The sequence below is a fragment of the Macrobrachium rosenbergii genome, chromosome 52 (assembly GCF_040412425.1).
Source record: "Macrobrachium rosenbergii isolate ZJJX-2024 chromosome 52, ASM4041242v1, whole genome shotgun sequence".
Taxonomy (NCBI): Eukaryota; Metazoa; Arthropoda; class Malacostraca; order Decapoda; family Palaemonidae; genus Macrobrachium; species Macrobrachium rosenbergii.
The window spans coordinates 10738215-10757328 of NC_089792.1; the positions used below are offsets into that span (position 1 = coordinate 10738215).

Consider the following 19114-nt stretch of genomic DNA (forward strand, 5'->3'; position numbering starts at 1 on the left):
TCACGCAGGGAAGATTTATGATGCGAATGAGAATTCCGGAGGGAATCCAGCCCGTCAGTGTGACAGCTTCGAAGGAGCAAGTCTCACCGAATGTTTCCTTTTTTCATAATTTCTTTATGTTTACGAGTGGAATTTTGTTCTTTTTGTAATTTTTATTTTTGGTTGCAACATGAAAATTAACAGTGAGGTATCTTGGCGCTACTGAAGTCATCTTGAAAAGAAGCAAACTTAGCTTGAGACTTATTCTCCTTCTCGGCTTAATCCCTAGTCGGGGTCGTTTTTAAAGAACGTTTCCGAGTAGCTCATTTCAGAATATGTTCTGGCGGAGGTTTAATGGACGGATTTCCCTCCTGACTCCAACCCTCCTTGTTCATCCTGTCTCACGAAATAAAATTATCATCAGTACAGTATGATTTACATATTGCTGAAGAGTTAGGTGTTAAGACTCAATTACTGAGTGCGCCTCATATTTGCTTTTCAGGTAAATGTTTTAATTGTTGTTGAATGAAGCACAGTGTGTCCTGATAGTCTGAAAAACGCCGTGCCTACAGAGCTGCATGTTTCTCGTTGAAAGTATGTTTAAAATGAAATATTTTGTAGCATACAAATAGCTAAGTCTAAAGTCTAAAATGGCTGATTTTTTTTTTTTTTTTTTTGTCTCTTGATAGAAATGTATATGTTGTTGTAATTGTCTCGGTCCTATACATCTCAGTCAAAACAGACCTCAAGAATGGACTGGGATAAAACATCCATTGGTCCTTGGGTACACACAGGGACACACGAGCAACCAACTCCTACAGGATATCATTTCAATGCCGGATACACTAGAGTCGCCTTGGCTGCGTCTCTTAATTGAGTCTGGGAGATAGACCTCTTCCATCGCTCTGAAAATAGAAACGCCCTCCTCAGACAGTCAAAAGAGTTCGCGGTTGCATTGCCAAAAATGTTTCTTACTTTATTCGGTAATTGCCTCTGCGGTCTTGTTGTCGAGTAACGCAGTACCTCAAAATATGGATTACCGATGTTTCTGCTCCGTAATTGCCAAAACACAGTCTTGAAAGTCACCTTCACAGTTTAAGACATTCGTGACTAAATTAAAGATTTTGTTGAGGTACTGGAACGGATACAGCCTCTCATGACGCATGTGTGTGATCTTACCGCCGCGCATTGTTTGTATACACTATACATATATATGTATATATACAGTGTATATATATAAGTATGCAAGTATATATATAGAGTATATACTGTATACATGTGTGTGTGTACGCGTGTCTGTGCATGTGCGTGTGCATATGTCTGTGTGTGTACAGCTATGTATTTATACCTTCTTTACATACCTCAAGCACTCCACGGGTAATGAACGCCATGTATACTCTCATGTGCAGTATCACTGATATATGAGTATGGTACAATTTCGAAATTAGTCATATATATATATATATATATATATATATATATATATATATATATATATATATATATATATATATATATATATATATATATATATATATATATATTTGTGTGTGTGTGTGTGTATGTATGTATGTATAAATATATATATGTATATATATCCACATTTTTTGTATATTATTTTTCCAGCTACCTTGCCTTGGCAATTTTCACTTAGTTTGCGGCCAGTATATCCTGTAAGGTGTCCAGATGTGTAACACCATTCTCTTAATCTACAAAAATTGTTTTCTATTTCAGCAGCATCATTGTAAGATTTTTTAATTGATCATATGCTTTTATGCATTTATAGTTTTTGGATTGTTTCAAATACTGTGCATAATATACACATTACTTAACGTCAAATATGCCATGAATAAATGAACATGCATACTAACATGTTCACGCATACGTAAAATACACATACATTGAAGTTTCTCGCATTAATTTGGACTTTTTTGCCAAAAAAAGAGTAAATGTAATCTTGTCATGTGATATAAATAATGAAATGATGTAAAAAGAAAATGTTATTTAGATTAATGGATAGGTACTTTACGAACCAGTTGAAGAATATAGAGTCAAGATGAAGTTGTGATTCCCATAAGTGTACACTGGACAAATTTTTATATAATATATATATATATATATATATATATATATATATATATATATATATATATATATATATATATATATATATATATACACGAAGATCATATTGATATGATATAAGCATTGGGCAGTAGTCTTTTTAAAAAAAAAAACAGTTTGAGCTGCAAACCTATTACGAAAATGGAAGCAAGGTCGTGTTAAGAGTTAAATGAAGAAGAATCTAGGACTAAGATTTTACAGCCTTGGCAAAAACAAGGGAGGCAGAGTCTTACAGCGCCTTAGGACATGCTTATGGTTTGGTATGTCTGAGCCAAAAGACATTCAGTAGATAGGTCTTTGTAAATGTTAGTTCCCTTTTGCTATTCTCATGCTAAGGACAGTTAGTGTGGTAATGAAGTTTTTGTCTGAGAAATATATCTTTCTTGGAAGAAAATGGCACAGATGCTATTAACCACAGAGGATTCTTCTCCTCAGTGAGGTAGATTTCTCAGCAGTTGCGCAGGACATTCTAGAAAGACGTTCATTATTATACTGTAGGGAATATAAAGATTGATTGACAGATATCAAGTAATATTGTCATAAAAACTCGAACTTGGGCAGTTATAGGTGAATTAGTTGAGGGAGCTATTGTGGCAGAATAACCATTCCTAGAATCTAAAATTTATTCCTAATGTCCATTGGACTCTCAGCCTCATATCTGGGTAAATCATATATTCTTTGAAACAGAGCCACGATACTCCGTATGGGGGTAGTGCCGACAGTGCACCTCATGCGGTGCACTGCAGGCATTACTTAAGGTTCTTTGCGGCGTCCCTTCCGCCCCTAGCTGCAACCCCTTTCATTCCCTTTACTGTACCTCCATTCATATTCTTTCTTCCATCTTACTTTCCACCCTCTTCTAACATTTGTTTCACAGTGCAGCTGCGAGCTTTTCCTCCTGTTACGCCTTTAAAACCTTTTACTCTCAGTTTTCCTTTCAGCGCTGAATGACCTCACAGATCTCAGCGCCGGCCTAAATTTATATTCTATTCTATTCTGAGCCACGATAATTCCACCTGTACATTAAATTCTAAAAAAGGGAATAAAAAGAACTCAGGCCTCTACGGAAGGTTACATAAAAAAGGAACAACAAGGGAGCTTAAAGCCAGGTTTCTTTGATTGTTTGGGCAAACAAACGAAAGGAAGCGATCCTTAGAACTTAACCCCTCCTCTAATGTGGGCAAACAAAGCAGGTAGGGCGGTTTTTATAGAGCCGCATCACGCGTGCCCGACATCCAAATTGATTCTGGGGAAATTAGAAGCTTCGATCACGTTGCACGGGTTTATGATGGATCATTCCAGGGAATTAATGGCTCGAGACAGAAACAGGAAGTTTGATCAGGTAGCTTGAATAAAGAGTGGCAAGCCGTTTTCGCTTAAAAACGGTAAGCCAGCAAGCGTTAAAAAAAAAATCGACAAGAGTCATTATTGTCAGTGAATCTGTCGATATTCCTGGATTTACACAAGATATAGCTCTCAGTGATTTCGTTGGAATTTTATGTACCAAAATCTTGACGCTTGAATAAAAGAGAGGTGAGAAAAACTTGTCAAGTGTTAGGATCAAGTGAGAAGAAATTGTTGAAATATATGCAAATATCCATTGTTAATTCACATAACTGCATGAAGTACAGTAAGTTACTTGTTTTGAATTTATATTCTCTCTCTCTCTCTCTCTCTCTCTCTCTCTCTCTCTCTCTCTCTCTCTCTCTCTCTCTCTCTCTCTCTCTCATCCACACACACACACACATTAGTGTTACTGCATTGAAACAATCGATTGAGCACAGACTCTACGCTTTACTGTCATTTGCTACCCACGCACAAAATAGATACTAACCTTCAGGTTTGCTTTATTTGGTACGTTTATGTGCACGGCTTTCCTTATATATGTATCTTCTCTAGTAAATACAACCACACACAAATATTTAATCATCTTTTTATATTCATTATTATTATATTTAGTTATACACTTTCTGTCATGATATTTTTTTATGTGATGTTATAAATCTCTTCGATATTCCATCAAATTTCCTCTTCCCTGACAGTTTTATTTTCATATATTTTGTGTTTCACTCATTTTTTTTTTTTTAGTATTTTCTACTTATTAATCAAAGGCTTCAAAAGCATAAAAATTATCTCTGCCAGATTCTTTCTTTCACGGACAAAAAATAGATAAATAAATATTAATATTTGATGTAATTCGTCCAGACTGATCATTTTGCCCTGGATAGTTCCCATTCACGTATTGCTCTATTTATCTCCCTTTGATAAAAGATTACTCAAATGGCGTATCATTATTCACCACCAACGTGTCTTCCTGAGACCATTGTTCAGCCCGTGCAAAGCAAGAGATTGATCGCACGTAATCCGTTCCATAGTAAAACCATCACTTTGCCCCGGTGTCATTAGCATATTAATGAGATCCGCGAGCCCCATAATAGATCATGAGATAAATATAGGAAGAAAGTGAAGAAAAAAAAAAGTCCTATGCACAAAGCTACGTCGATTGAGCGGACAAGTCAACTGCATTGATCGTTACCCTTTGTAAGAAGGACTGAGAGTTTCTCTCTCTCTCTCTCTCTCTCTCTCTCTCTCTCTCTCTCTCTCTCTCTCTCTCTCTCTAAAAACATCACGCGACTGTGTCCAAACTCACTGTGAGTATTGCTTGAAAACACGCGATCCCCGGAAAACCCTTTTTGAGGAGTCGTATCGCACATATGAGTTTTGTTGTCTTGAGAAGTGTTAGGAATATAAGCATACTGTGCACGTCTATGCGTAAGTTCATGTGCGTCAATATCTATGCATAGGTTAATTCGAGTATGCTTATATACTTAACATATAACTCAGTGGCAGAATTTACTCCATTTGTCCCCGGTAGATGGGCTTTATAAATGTAGCATTGATTTTATATACAGAGAGATAAAGGCGAGAAAACGTGCTTTATGTAGACTAAACATGGAAGAGGTAGATTCTTGAGTAGACTCCCCTTTGGGGGTTAGTGCCATCAGTGTACCTCACTCGGTGCACTGTAGGCATTGCGTAAGGTTCTTTGCAGCGTTCCTTCGGCCCCTAGCTGCATCCCCTTTCAGTCCTTATACTGTCCCGCCGTTTATATTCTCTTTCTTCCACCTTACTTTCCACCCTCTCCTAACAGTTATTTGTCAGTGCAACTGGGAGGTTTTCGTGCTGTTGCACCTTCAAAACCTTCCTTACTCTCAATTTCCCTTTCAGCGCTGAATGACCTCGTAGTTAAGTGCTTGGCCTTTGGCCGAAATTTCATATTACATGTATTACATTTAGAGTAGATATAGTCACTCGCCGTCCTTTCCTTCAGCAACTATTCTCGTGGCTTATAATAGCACCTTTGCAACTATTTAAGTTAGGTGGGTCATCACGAAGCCGTATTCAGTTCCTTGGCGTCCGTTGGTGAGGCTGTAACCAATGTTAACATACCCCGGGCTGTGTCATATCCTCTATGCTATTGACTTCCGTTGTCTAGGGAGTTCTTTTGCTCTAGTTTATTGAAATACATTAGCCTCTTTATAATAATAATTTCGCATATTTATGAGCGTGTGTATACACGTTATATGTAAATATCTTCTGTAGCATATTATGCATGGTATATTTTAATTATTAGTATAATACGTAAATATCGAATATTGTAATTCAAGCGACAATATAACAGATATCTTGAATCAGACTACAGTAGTGCATTTGGAGCTCACCCAAAGGGAGTAACGAATGCAGCATTCTGCTTGTAAAAGTGTAGAGCAGCATTGCAAGGAGCGACTTGGGCCTCACGCTCTCGACAGGGCACTTAAAGCGGAAGCTTTGTCGTTCTGACATAGCTGAAATTTGTATCACCCTAGTGCAAGCGCCTCTCTCTCTCTCACCCCCTCCCCGCCAACAAAAAAAATGCAGCAAGACAGTGTAGAAATTTACTGTTCAAAAAAAAAAAAAAAAGAATAAAAATGCTATGTTTGACTAAAACCGCCGTCGCTGAAATTCGTTCCTTTGATGAACTGACGCAGTTGAAATTAAATTAGATTATTTCAGAATTAGCTTATTCTGTTAATACTTTTGTGGAAACATTATATTTTCTTTTAACTAACGAAAGCAGCAAAATACACCACTTGATCATATATATTCCACTAACATACTTTACTCGAAAACCGGAAATACTGTTTTTAAACAAAAGATTCTTCTGTGCTGTTGCAGCCATAAAGAGATAATATATTACAGTATTGTCATCTAATAACTTGTCAAAACATTGTGCAATTAATAGGTTGTGTGTGTCCTTCAGTAGGATGTGTCCTTTTCTCAAACTCGTTGTCAAATCATTTCCCTGTTGTAAACGACACGATATCCTTTAAGTGAACCTACCTCTCTCTCTCTCTCTCTCTCTCTCTCTCTCTCTCTCTCTCTCTCTCTCTCTCTCTCTCTCTCTCTCAGCATGAAAGAATACATAAAGGCACTCCGAAATTTTATGTTCGCGGTGTAAAAGACCGGATCTTATCGGAGAAAATAGAGGCAGAAATATTATATGTGCAATTTTTCGTAACTCATGAATTTAAGATTTTCATTTTGTGAAAATTTCTTATGTCTACGTTTTTGTATATTATATATATATATATATATATATATATATATATATATATATATATATATATATACATACGTATACATACATACATACATACATATGCGTGTGTGTGTGTATGAGAGTGAATTTTTTTCAATCATAGACACGTGACATCTTTTATTTATTATATTCACAAATATTACGCCACAAATATCGTTAAATAGCCAATTCACTATACCTTGGGAATAACTTATACCCGAGGGGAATTATAAATTAATTGATAATTGCTTCGTCCCCGGCAGGGTTCGAACCGATGCCTGGCTTGAAAACAACGAAAGGCAGTGACTTAGACTACCCACACTGTACCTCATTTCATTAATAAGGAAATATCATGCTAATCAACTATCATACTGGAGTACCTTCATTACGACACAGCAGCTTATTACGTTAATGACGTTTATCCAGTGTAATGTAAATCCTCAAAATTAATTGATAATCATCAACGACAGATTCTTCAACTCGTGAAAGGCGGAAGGAACTTCACGGTGAGTTGAACCCCAATTGAAAACGTGGGTCCCATTTACCAAAATTCGAATGAAAGTCGAGTGTGCTCCTGGCTGTGGTTTCCAGACCGCCTTTAAACCCCAGAATGTCGGCTCCGGGTGTGGACCTCCGCTTTTAAGAAACCCCAGGTTTCTTGAGAAAACTTTCTCTCTCTCTCTCTCTCTCTCTCTCTCTCTCTCTCTCTCTCTCTCTAATCCACTTTCTTTGGCATAACGGAGAGTGAAGACAGCAAACATTGGAATAAATCTTTTGTTCTGTATATCTGTTTATTATATTGAAATATCAATATCTCTCTCTCTCTCTCTCTCTCTCTCTCTCTCTCTCTCTCTCTCTCTCTCTCTCTCTCTCTCTCAAACCCACTTCCTTTGGCCTTTTGGAAAGTGAAGACGGGGTATTGGAATATTCCCTTGTTCGTTGTCTGATTATTGAAAATATTCATCTCTCTCTCTCTCTCTCTCTCTCTCTCTCTCTCTCTCTCTCTCTCTCTCTCTCTCAAACCCACTTCCTTTGGCCTTTTGGAAAGTGAAGACGGGGTATTGGAATATTTCCCTTGTTCGTTATGTCTGATTATTACTGAAATATTCATCTCTCTCTCTCTCTCTCTCTCTCTCTCTCTCTCTCTCTCTCTCTCTCTCTCTCTCTCTCTCTCTCTCTCAAATCCACTTGGTTTGGCCTCATGGAAAATGAAGACGGAGTATTGGAATATTTCCCGTGTTCGGTATGCCCGTTTATTACTGAAATATTCATCTCTCTCTCTCTCTCTCTCTCTCTCTCTCTCTCTCTCTCTCTCTCTCTCTCAAGTCCCCTTTCTTTGGGCTAATAAAAAAAAAAACGAAGTATCGGAATATTTCACTTGTTTGTTATATCTGTTTATTACTGAAATATTCATGTTCTCTCTCTCTCTCTCTCTCTCTCTCTCTCTCTCTCTCTCTCTCTCTCTCTCTCTCTCTCTCAAATCCCCTTTCTTTGGGCTAATGAAAAAAAACGAAGTATCGGTATATTTCACTTGTTTGTTATATCTGTTTATTACTGAAATATTCTCTCTCTCTCTCTCTCTCTCTCTCTCTCTCTCTCTCTCTCTCTCTCTCTCTCTCTCTCTCTGTAGCCTAATAAGTAATGGAGATCAAATAGTGGAATATGTTTTATGTTCTGTGTACCGTACATTGCAGTAATATTTCCCCTGTTTAATTGCAACTTTGCTGGAACAGCGTTAACTCTTTCTCAGAACCAGAGTTCTAAGAATTAACTTTGTGTGTGTGTGTGTGTGTGTGTGTGTGTGTGTGTGTGTGAGTTTGTTCAGCATCACAGGAGTCCATCTTCTTTATCTTCTCTTCTCCGGGGCGATCTAATATCTTTCCATTGTCTCTGGCTTCCGCTCATTTTTACGACTCTCTCCAAGATATTAATGTCATTAACATTAACTTATCTCTGTTCTTTTCTCGCTCTCCTTCACCTTCGGTCGGTAATTTATCTAAATGAGATTTGCGTATCCGAGGACATGGAAAAGCTATCGAGACTTAATGACCCTCAGGTAATAGGTTGCGTTTGCTTTGATGTAATTATGTTAAAATATATATATATATATATATATATATATATATATATATATATATATATATATATATTATATTTTGTTATATATATATATATATATATATATATATATATATATACATATATATATATATATATATATATATATATATATATATATATATATACATATATATATATATATATATATACATATATATATATATATGCATATATATATATATATATATATATATATATATATATATATATATTTATATATATATATATATATATATATATATATATATATATATATATATAATTTATATATTTATATATATGAGCTTGAAGCTTGGCAAATACTCTTATACATGGAGGTCGTTGTTTAGTCAGTTACAGATCTTAATGTATTAAAAAATTTTTCGCAAAAAAGCTGAGGTTCCCCAGGCTTTGTGACAGCCGTCTCATTTTAATTTCCGATTCCAAGGTACTTGTTTAGTGCCGTCAGTGCACCCCATGCGGTGCACTGTAGGCATTACTTAAGGTTCTTCGCAGAGTCCCTTCGGCCCCTAGCATTTTACTGTACCTCCGTTCATATTCTCTTTCTTCCATCTTACTTTCCACCCTCTCCTAGCAATTGATTCATAGTGCAACTGTGAGGTTTTCCTCCTGTTACGCCTTTCAGACCTTTTGCTTTCAATTTCCGTTTCAGCGCTAAATGTCCTCATAGGTCCCAGTGTTTGGCCTTTGGCCCAAATTCTATATTCAATTCAATTCAATTCCAAGGCACATGTTAGTATATAATATTTACAGGTACATTTATCGTACATGTAGCTACAAAAAACTGGATTATTTCTGGAGTATTGTGTGCCAGCCACACAGACGCACAAACAGTCACACAAACACACAAATAGTCACACAAATTTAAGTTTTGTGAATAAAATCTGTTGTCTTTGGTGCTGTCTTGTCAGAATGTTTGTTTTTCGCTTTGTACCAGAGGTTATTACTTTTTGTTCATTTAGACTGGTACAGTGAACAGTAGTAGAGTAGAATGTATGATTGAAATGGAAACCCGTTTTGGTAATAATTATTATTATTATTATTATTATTATTATTATTATTATTATTATTATTATTACTTCTAACCTGAGTTCTCCTTTATATATATATTATATATATAGGAGAACTCAGGTTAAATAGAATAATAATAATATAATAATAATAATATTTTATTATTATTATTATTATTATTATTATTATTATTATTACTAATACTTCTAACCTGAGTGCTCCTATCTCATTCTGAGCTAAATACGAAAAAGTGGCCATTCAGCTCTGAAAAACTGGACTTAACCAGTAGTGTGATTCCTTTCGAACAGCCTAAACAAATATTTCATCTCTGTTCCCTGTCGTATTTAGATCAGTTTCAATAATCGTGTCAGTCCCAAGGATAAATTTAGTCAGCCTGTGTTATGTTATCTTCCTATCAAATTACGAATGTGCATCTTTTATAGAAGCGAGACACAACCCGTCACAGATATTAAATGATTTTTATTCTTTAGGCTCTTTAATGTCCTACTTCCCGTTCGGGGGTAGTGCCGTCAGTGCACCTCATGCGGTGCACTGTAGGTATTACTTAAGGGTCTTTGCAGCGTGCCTTCTTTGGTCCCTAGCTGCAACCCCTTTCGTTCCTTTTACTGTGCCTCATTTCATATTCTCTCTCCCATCTTACTTTCCACCCTCTCCTAACAGTTGATTCATAGTGCAACTGTGAGGTTTTCTTCCTGTTACGCCTTTCAGACCTTTTACTGTCAAATTCCGTTTCGACGCTGAATGACCTCATAGGTCCCAATGCTTGACCTTTGGCCTAAATTCTATATTCAATTCAATTTAATGTCCTACTAAAAAGGTTAGGGCATTGAAGTCCGCGTGCTTACGACTTCAAACTGGAAACTAAGCCCAATGTTTCCTTTTAGATTTGTGAGTTACTGTCGGTGAAGTCTTGTGAAACCGCGATTTAAAATAACTGTGTTTAGCTTGAATGACATCAAGTTACTTTAATTATTGTACCTTTATAGGAATCGGTTACCTTTTAGAGAAGTTATGCCCGAATGGGCGCGTTCAGAGTCATCGATTCCTGGAACACTGCAACCGTTCTTCCTTGGTTTAATTCCATTTCTCTCTCTCTCTCTCTCTCTCTCTCTCTCTCTCTCTCTCTCTCTCTCTCTCTCTCTCTCTCGACTTGGCGATTTGTCGAATTATTTGCTAACGTTTTGCTTTCGCTGTTAAGATCGTAGTTGACACACAAACACACACACACACACACACAACACACACACACACACACACATATATATATATATATATATATATATATATATATATATATATATATATATATATGTATATATATATATATATATATATATATATATATATAAATATATATATATATATATATATATATATATATATATATATATATATATATATTATTTGCTCTGAGCTTCAGCTAATATCACATCCTTTATCATTGCTGATATTATTATCCGATCAGCGGAGCCTAAACATAATCAACCTTTTCCTCTCAACAGCGTAAAAAAAAACGTTCCGTTTTAAAACACGATGTGTACCTCCCGAACGACGCAGTTTATAACAGTATATCCAAAACGTAAGAGACAGCCTTCTTCGTATCTTAAGACAATTCACGAAATTAAAGTGGTTGTTAGGTAGTAGTATGAGACGCGACCAGACGTTGTGAAACTTCAGACATGCTTTTAATGGCTTGCGATATGGCTTGCGAAAATGTACGTAAATAGTAGTTTTTTTTTTTTTACATTGTTGACTGAAATGTTCAGTCTAGTGAAATGTTTTGCTATATCTTCTTTAATAATTATCTGGGCATTATTTTACTAGAAGTGGTTTTTTTCGCGGACAGCTCCTCCATTGAGCAAGAGCCCGTGCTGGCATAAGACCACCTTAATATAAAAGTAAAAACAGCCTCGACTACTGAATGGGTTTTTAAATATGCACAGAAACAGATAATCTTTTTCGTGTAGATTTTCTTTTAAACGGAATTGTTGTTATGATCTTATGCAAGGTAAGATTCGCGTACTCAAGCAAAAGTACTAAGAAATTACATTGTGATTCATTGGTTTATGGAAACCACGTGAACATTTTCCTAAACATTCTTGTCATTTCCAGACTGGATGCCGTTTTAGGTATCATAAAATTATTTGAGGAGATTAGGAAAAATGCTCTTGAAGATTTCAAACTGTAAATAGATAGATCGTAAATCAAGGTAAAAGGAAGGTAGTGTTTGTAAAGTAATATGAGGCATAGGATAATAGGTTGAAAATAGTTTCTAAGGCCTCACTGTTCATTGTAAACTGTTTTCAGTTAAGAATAATTTCCATCAAACTGGGCATCACCACTCAAAAGCTCATTACGATTGCGTATCTTATTTATGCCACATTGTCAACATTCTCGCTAACAGTCATGATTGGGGATACAGTCAGATTTTCCCTACCTTTCTAGCATCAAAGATTGAACCCATGTTCCCAGTGGTCTTTATTCAGACATTATCGATATGAATTGCTGTTTCTTGCTGTGTTTGAAATCCAACCTTACATGAAGATGATGCTGGTTCACTGAGAAGATTAAAATTTCTTAAAAGGTTATTTATATACCTACAGTCCATTGAGACCAAGCCAAGAAACATCAAAGAGTGGTCCTCAAATGGCATTGTTTGTTTTTCTTTTGTTTCAAGGAGGGATAGTCTCTGGACGAGTTTGTATTTCATTAACAGGCCTTGTCATTTAATCATATACTTAGATGATGCTGTGTGTACCTTAAAATTTCTTGGGTCATTTATATACCCATATATCCATTGATACCAAGCCAAGAAATATAAATGGCATTGTATATCTTTAGATATGGAGTATATATTAACAGCCGTATATATATATATATATATATATATATATATATATATATATATATATATATATATATATATACATATATATATAAATAAATGTGTGTGTTTAAATAGATAGACAGATATAGGCAGATAGATAAATGAAGAGATAGGTGTTGATAGATGTAGATAGATATAAATAGATAGGCGGATATAGATGGATATATATATAATATATATATATATATATACATACATATATATATGATTATAATTACACTGACATGTGATTCCTATATTCACATGTACCAAAGGGAGAATGAAACAGTCTGTGTAAATCCTGACTTGTTCCTTCTTTATCTATAAGAATGGTTCCTCTTTCTCCAAAATCATTACCGTACATGCCCATAACCGCGTACAAAAACTCGCTTCTATTTTACTTACCAAAAATTATTCAAAAGACACGGTAACACATATTAGACAGATTCATATAATTCAAATAACTTAGCGTTGCTTCCTCTATCAGTCAGTTTATGAGTGCTTCGTTAAAGGGCATAGTTCGATTCTTGCAGATTCAAATGGAAAACAATGTTTAATGACGTTATCCTGAGTGTTATTCAATTCGTATATTCGACACTGACCCTGCTTTTAACTGTCTACCATGAAGAAGGGGACGTCTCAGAGATTTGTCTGTTCTTCGAAGTTCTTGGGTGAATTTTCAAACAAATCTTTGACGACGGGCATGGTCAAATCCAGTAAAGTTTAATAATCAAGTCCAGGCACTTAGTGGGGTTTTCAAATAGTGATTATTAATTTTTTTTTTTTTTTGATAAGTTCTTAGCATTACAGCCGTATCTTATAAAAACAAGTAAAAAATGCGCCGAAGTTTTTTCGGCGCAATCGAGTTTTTTTGTTCAGCTGCTACAGCGTATAATGAAGGCCACCGAAAATAGGTCTAATTTTCGTAGTTCTCTGTATAATGCTGCATGAGCCGCGACACATAAAACGTAAACCACGTCCCGGTGGTGGCCTATCCTATATTGTTGCCAGAAGCACGATTATGGCTAATTTTAACCTTAAATAAAATAAAAACTGCTGAGGCTAGAGGTCCGCAATTTGGTATGTTTGGTGATTGGAGGGTGGATGATCAACATACCAATTTGCAGCTCTCTAGCCTCGGTAGTTTTTAAGATCTGATGGCGGACAGAAAAAAGGACAGTAAAAAGTGTGGACAGAATAAAGTGCGGACGGACAGACAAACCCGGCACAATGGTTTCTTTTAAAAACATAGTGAAAAAAAAAATATTAAAGAATTTCTTCCATGAACTTTGGACAACTCCATGTAACGCAGGTGATGATCAATACAGATTCTGTTTCAAGTTCGGGATTTAGATTCTAGATCCGGTAAACTTTGAGGGCAAATCCTTTAATTTTCAGGATGATTCCGCACCCAGTTCCACTTCAGCCAGAGGAAACGTTGAGGATTCTGTTATGATTAATTTTCATAACTAATTTGCGTAAATATACTTTTTTTATACATCTTTAAAATCTAGTTCGATCTAAGTCATTACGGAAAAATACTGTTTAGCTATTAAGACCCAGGCTTTGAACGCGCTGTGAAAAATTAAACTGCCAAGCTCTTGGTGCATTTAATGAAAACTTTTGTTAGCAATTTCCATCCTTTTGCTTGGAATATTACTCTTCATCTTTTTAACTGTAGCTCTGGAACTGTGGAAATAAAACTCTTGTATAATTGCTGTTATACCCGTAAAAATTTTATGTACTTTTTCTTGCTCTATCATGTCATTCAGTCCATTGGCTGAAAATCTACGTAACTCAGAATTCAACTTTGAAATAAAATTAACCTGATTTTGTAAGAATGCAACCGAAAATCTACTTAGGAACGGAAGTTATTTTTCAAACATTTTATTTCCCTCATTATCATATGTCAAGATTATAAAGTACTTTAATAATAATAATAATAATAATAATAATTTAATAATAATAATAATAATAATAATAATTTGCTCTTAAATAAAAGGAGACAACTGTAGCGAGGTAAAGCTAAAGAAGTGGGACAGCTAGGTGGAAACGAAAGCCGATGACAGCTGCTGGAGAACATTAAAATACAGAAGGAAACTGATCTGGAAGCCGAAGGGCTGTTGTAACGACTCTTGATTACCGTCTTGACTGTATGGGGCTACCTGGGTTCTAACTATCTGTAAATCTTCTTCTTCTTCTTCTTCTTCTTCTTCTTCTTCTTCTTCTTCTTCTTCTCAGCTTAGTCCCGTTTCTATACGGGGTCGCCGTTTTGGATGAGCAGATGGGTACTCACAGATAGTAGTTCTAACTACCTGTGAATTCCCACCTCCAAACCATCAACAGCCCCTTAACCTCTTCAGTCCATTATAACTAACTCCTCCACTTTCTCCATTTCCAGTGGTGAGTGGATGCGTATACCCTCGTTACGCCGACGAAAATGATAACGAGGACGCTGGCGTCAGCAGAAGGCGTTTCATCCGGGAGGTGACGCTGCACGAGAGATCCAACTGCACGTCCGGCGAACTGCAGCCTCGTATCAGGGTGGATACGAGCGGAAGGTAGGTTTTTTTTTTCGGTCTTCTTGCGTTTCGTTGACTGCATAAACCAGCGATTGGTCTCAATAGAACTGGTCTGTTGGTGTTATTGGCAAAGGCAAGGCCAAGAGAAAGACAAGGTCTGCTCACTTCCCCCAAAATCCCCCATGTTGGCGGAGCTGTCTCCCTCCTTATTGCGTCAGCGGGTGAATTGCCGTTATGAGCAGGTACCTCCAAGATACGTCACCGCCTACGTAGTTACCCCAGGTGGGAGGCGACCCCACCCAATATGGGCAGACCTTGACTCTCTTGGCCTTGCTTTGTTACTCGCATCTATTTCGTTGGCTGTTTTGCTAGGCTGATAATTTGCTCTCATTTGTTTACTGCTTAACAAAAGCTGGTAACAGTGAACCTGATTTGCATACAGTGGGAATTTAAGACTATTGCCTTGCTTTGTTGACAGCATTTATGATGTATGTATGTTGTTAGCTGATAATTGTCCATTACTGTTTACTACCAAAACAAAATTTTTGGTATTAACTATCAATCATTTACTGAAATGGTTTTATGTATGATACTGTGATATTTTACTGTAATATATATACATATATATATGCATATATATATATATATATGCATATATATATATGTATATATATATATATATATATATTATATATATATATATATATATATATATATATATATATATATATATATATATATATCAGGGGATGTGGGATGTGGTTGCTAGCCCATGTCCTATATTCCTCCTTGGTTGGACCACAGTACATTCGTTTAACTACCAGGTACTGTGCCATAATTCACTATTTAGGTCAACGGATGCAATGTAGGAGTTGATTCAACAGATGCGCTCAAAGAATTTCCAGCTTGCTCGGGAATTAAACCTTCTGATGCAGCAGGCGTCCTTTATGTACCGGCACCAAATACAAAATTTTCTGTTTAAACAAATTTTGTGGTTTTTCAGAATCGCATCGCTTCGTCAGCAAATGTTACTGAAAGGATTAGATGCTTATATTGTCCCATCGGATGATGAGCATCAAGTAAGTCAAAAATCGATTTGTTTGTGTTCACTTCTTTAGCTAATATCCAAATACCTCTGTTATTAGTTAAGAAACTCATTTATAACTGTTGCATGAAGCAGTTAAAAACAAAACAATCTGGAGTTATTTTCTACAGCGTTACGAATTTTTTTATCTGATAAAACGTGAACGTTCGTCATCCCTCAGAGCGAATACGTGTCGGCCCACGACGAGCGTCGCAAGTATATCACGGGCTTCAGCGGCAGCGCTGGAACCGCCGTGGTTACACGTGAGCGACAGGCCCTTTGGACCGATGGTCGCTACTTCCTGCAAGCAGACGACCAGCTCGACTGTAACTGGTTGCTCATGAAGCAGAAGAATGAAGGGGTGAGTCTTGTTTGTTTACCTTCTTCTTCTTCTTCTGAACTTATTCCTTAATCGGGGTCGCTGTTCTTAATGAGCTTTTCTAGATGTTTCGGTCTTTCATCTGTTCCTTTGCCTCTCTTGTCTTTTCTAGATCTTTCCATCTTTTATCTGTTCCTTTGTCCGTTTCTTGTTTGTCATAAAATTAAATTATGTCTTTTATCAGTTAGTCTTGAATACAGCGTAGGTGCAATGATAGCTCTCATGATGGTCATAATTAGTTTACAGAGATAACGCAGCTGTTTGCACCTTTTTCCATAGACCATACTGTATATCTCGAAGTATCATCATCACTATCATCTGATAATGACATAAATAAAAATATGGTGTTGGCAATCAAGATCTCGAGCTTTAGCTTTTGAAAATAGCTATGAATGTTTTGCCCTGTTTAGGCTCTCTCGAATGGTGAGATTATGATCTAGTTTTGGGGGAACTTTTAGCTATATTATTCCCGTTCCAGCAATGAAAGTTTTCAAAGGTGTTCTTCATCGTAAAAATTCCATTACTTTGCAAGTTTATGAAATAAGATGAGCAACTTTCCTATATATAAGGTAACATGCGAAATAGTTAAGGCTTTATAAAAATTGAAGGTTTTTATGCAAACTGCGTATCACTTATTCAAACATGTATGAAATTTTTTATGTTTAGGTTAAGAGTGATTGTTGCTATAATGTTGTTATTATGGCATCAAAAGCTTAAGCGCTAAATAAGTATTTGTGCGTTTGGACTAGAAAAGACGCTTAAAAGATAGCTATAAGCATTCATTTTTCCTATTTTGAAAATTAATTCCAAGTATTCTTGCCAGACAGATGAAAATATTCCCGTTTCTTTTTATTTTTTTTTTCCTTTTTTTTATAAGACAATATCAAATTAAGATCATTCTTGTGAGGACAACAAGTTAACGTCATCTCTCACCTTACATATTCCAGGTCCCCAAAATGACGGAGTGGATCACGCAGAACTTGGTGACAGGATCCAAAGTTGGGGCTGATCCCAGGCTGATCGGGGCCGAGACTTGGAAAGTATATGCTGAAGAGTTAGCAGGTAAGATGAGCCAAAGATCACGGACCTGAGTTTCCACACTTTGGTACTAACCGCTAAGGTAGTAAATTCCAGGCTGGTATTTAACATTTTGACGAAACAACATTTCCAGTGGCGTAGTTTAGTCACTGTTATGGAACATTTTTTTATATGATGCATAAAATACTATTAAGCTACCTATCTAAAGAGGCTATATAAGGTTTAAATTCACGGCACCGGGAAGCAAAAATAAAGGGTAAGTGAAAATATTTTGCCGAATCTGGTGGTAACTTGACTAGCACCGAAACTAGAACAGACTTCTTAAAAGTGAACCTGAGGCCACGTTTAAGGAGCAAATTTTAGAGAAGAAAAAAATAGTTAGAGGAGAAAAATTTTGTTGTTGCAATTTAAAATTACCAAAGCATCAGTTAATGGAAGAATTACGTAACGTGTGTTGCCATGACTTGATATGTGTAAACAAGAACACGAGCAGATATATGCTTACTGAATTATAGATCACAAAAGACTTAGGCATTTTCCTGCCGGTGCTTTTATATGCATTTAATATGATTTACTGTGAGTGTTGTTTCCTTAAATTTTATGGCCTACCATACAACACTTCGTGTGTATTGATGTTTTTCATGGATGACATAAGATAGTCTACGGATAATAAACTCCATATTCAACTATCACAAACCCCTCACCAAGTTGATGCAGAGGAAAAACTTGTACCTGATGTAAGAAAAGTTTGAAGCAGTTTCAAAAAATGTCTTAAGCACCAGATTTGGCTGACTCACTCGACTTTCCTTTTCCATATTTTTCTATTTCATTCTCCTGACTTCTCTTTCCAGAGGCTGACATAGAGCTGGTTGCTCTGGAAACTAACCTTATCGACATCATTTGGCCGGGCGAAGAGAGACCCCCTCACTCCACCAGCCCCCTCATGGTCCACGAATTGAAATTCGCAGGTCAGTTCGAGACTGCGTTGAGGAACGTCAAGAGACTCCTGTGCTTCAGGAACACCAGCGATTTTATTGCAAATTGTGTTTTTTTATGACATTTTGATGAATAATCGATAAATTATACGATGTTTGCAATCCAGTTAGAAGCTAAACACGCCTGTACTTCAAGAAAACAAATGATTTTGTTGCAGACTATCGTTTCATTAGTCATTTTGATGAATATTCAATAAACACTACGAAATAGCTGGTCAGCTTGGTAAGGTTCAGTTCCACCAAGAGATGAAGTTTATGGCAGTAAAAGGAAAAGTTATTTTGTTACGTAATTTAGTTTGGTTAATATGAATTGAAACAGTAAGGAATAAACATTTCGGTATAAAATTAAAATGGAA

The 19114-nt window shown here is 36.2% G+C and overlaps 1 protein-coding gene across 1 annotated transcript in view; it reads left to right on the top strand.

Moving 5' to 3' along the window:
- LOC136833851 (uncharacterized) overlaps positions 1 to 19114 on the top strand; it is a 339235-nt gene that overhangs the window by 263902 nt on the left and 56219 nt on the right. The window contains exons 2-6 of the mRNA XM_067096153.1: positions 15142 to 15301; positions 16266 to 16341; positions 16528 to 16707; positions 17673 to 17787; positions 18615 to 18731. Coding sequence (XP_066952254.1) covers positions 15142 to 15301; positions 16266 to 16341; positions 16528 to 16707; positions 17673 to 17787; positions 18615 to 18731 — 648 coding nt within the window. The remainder of the gene's footprint in view (positions 1 to 15141; positions 15302 to 16265; positions 16342 to 16527; positions 16708 to 17672; positions 17788 to 18614; positions 18732 to 19114) is intronic.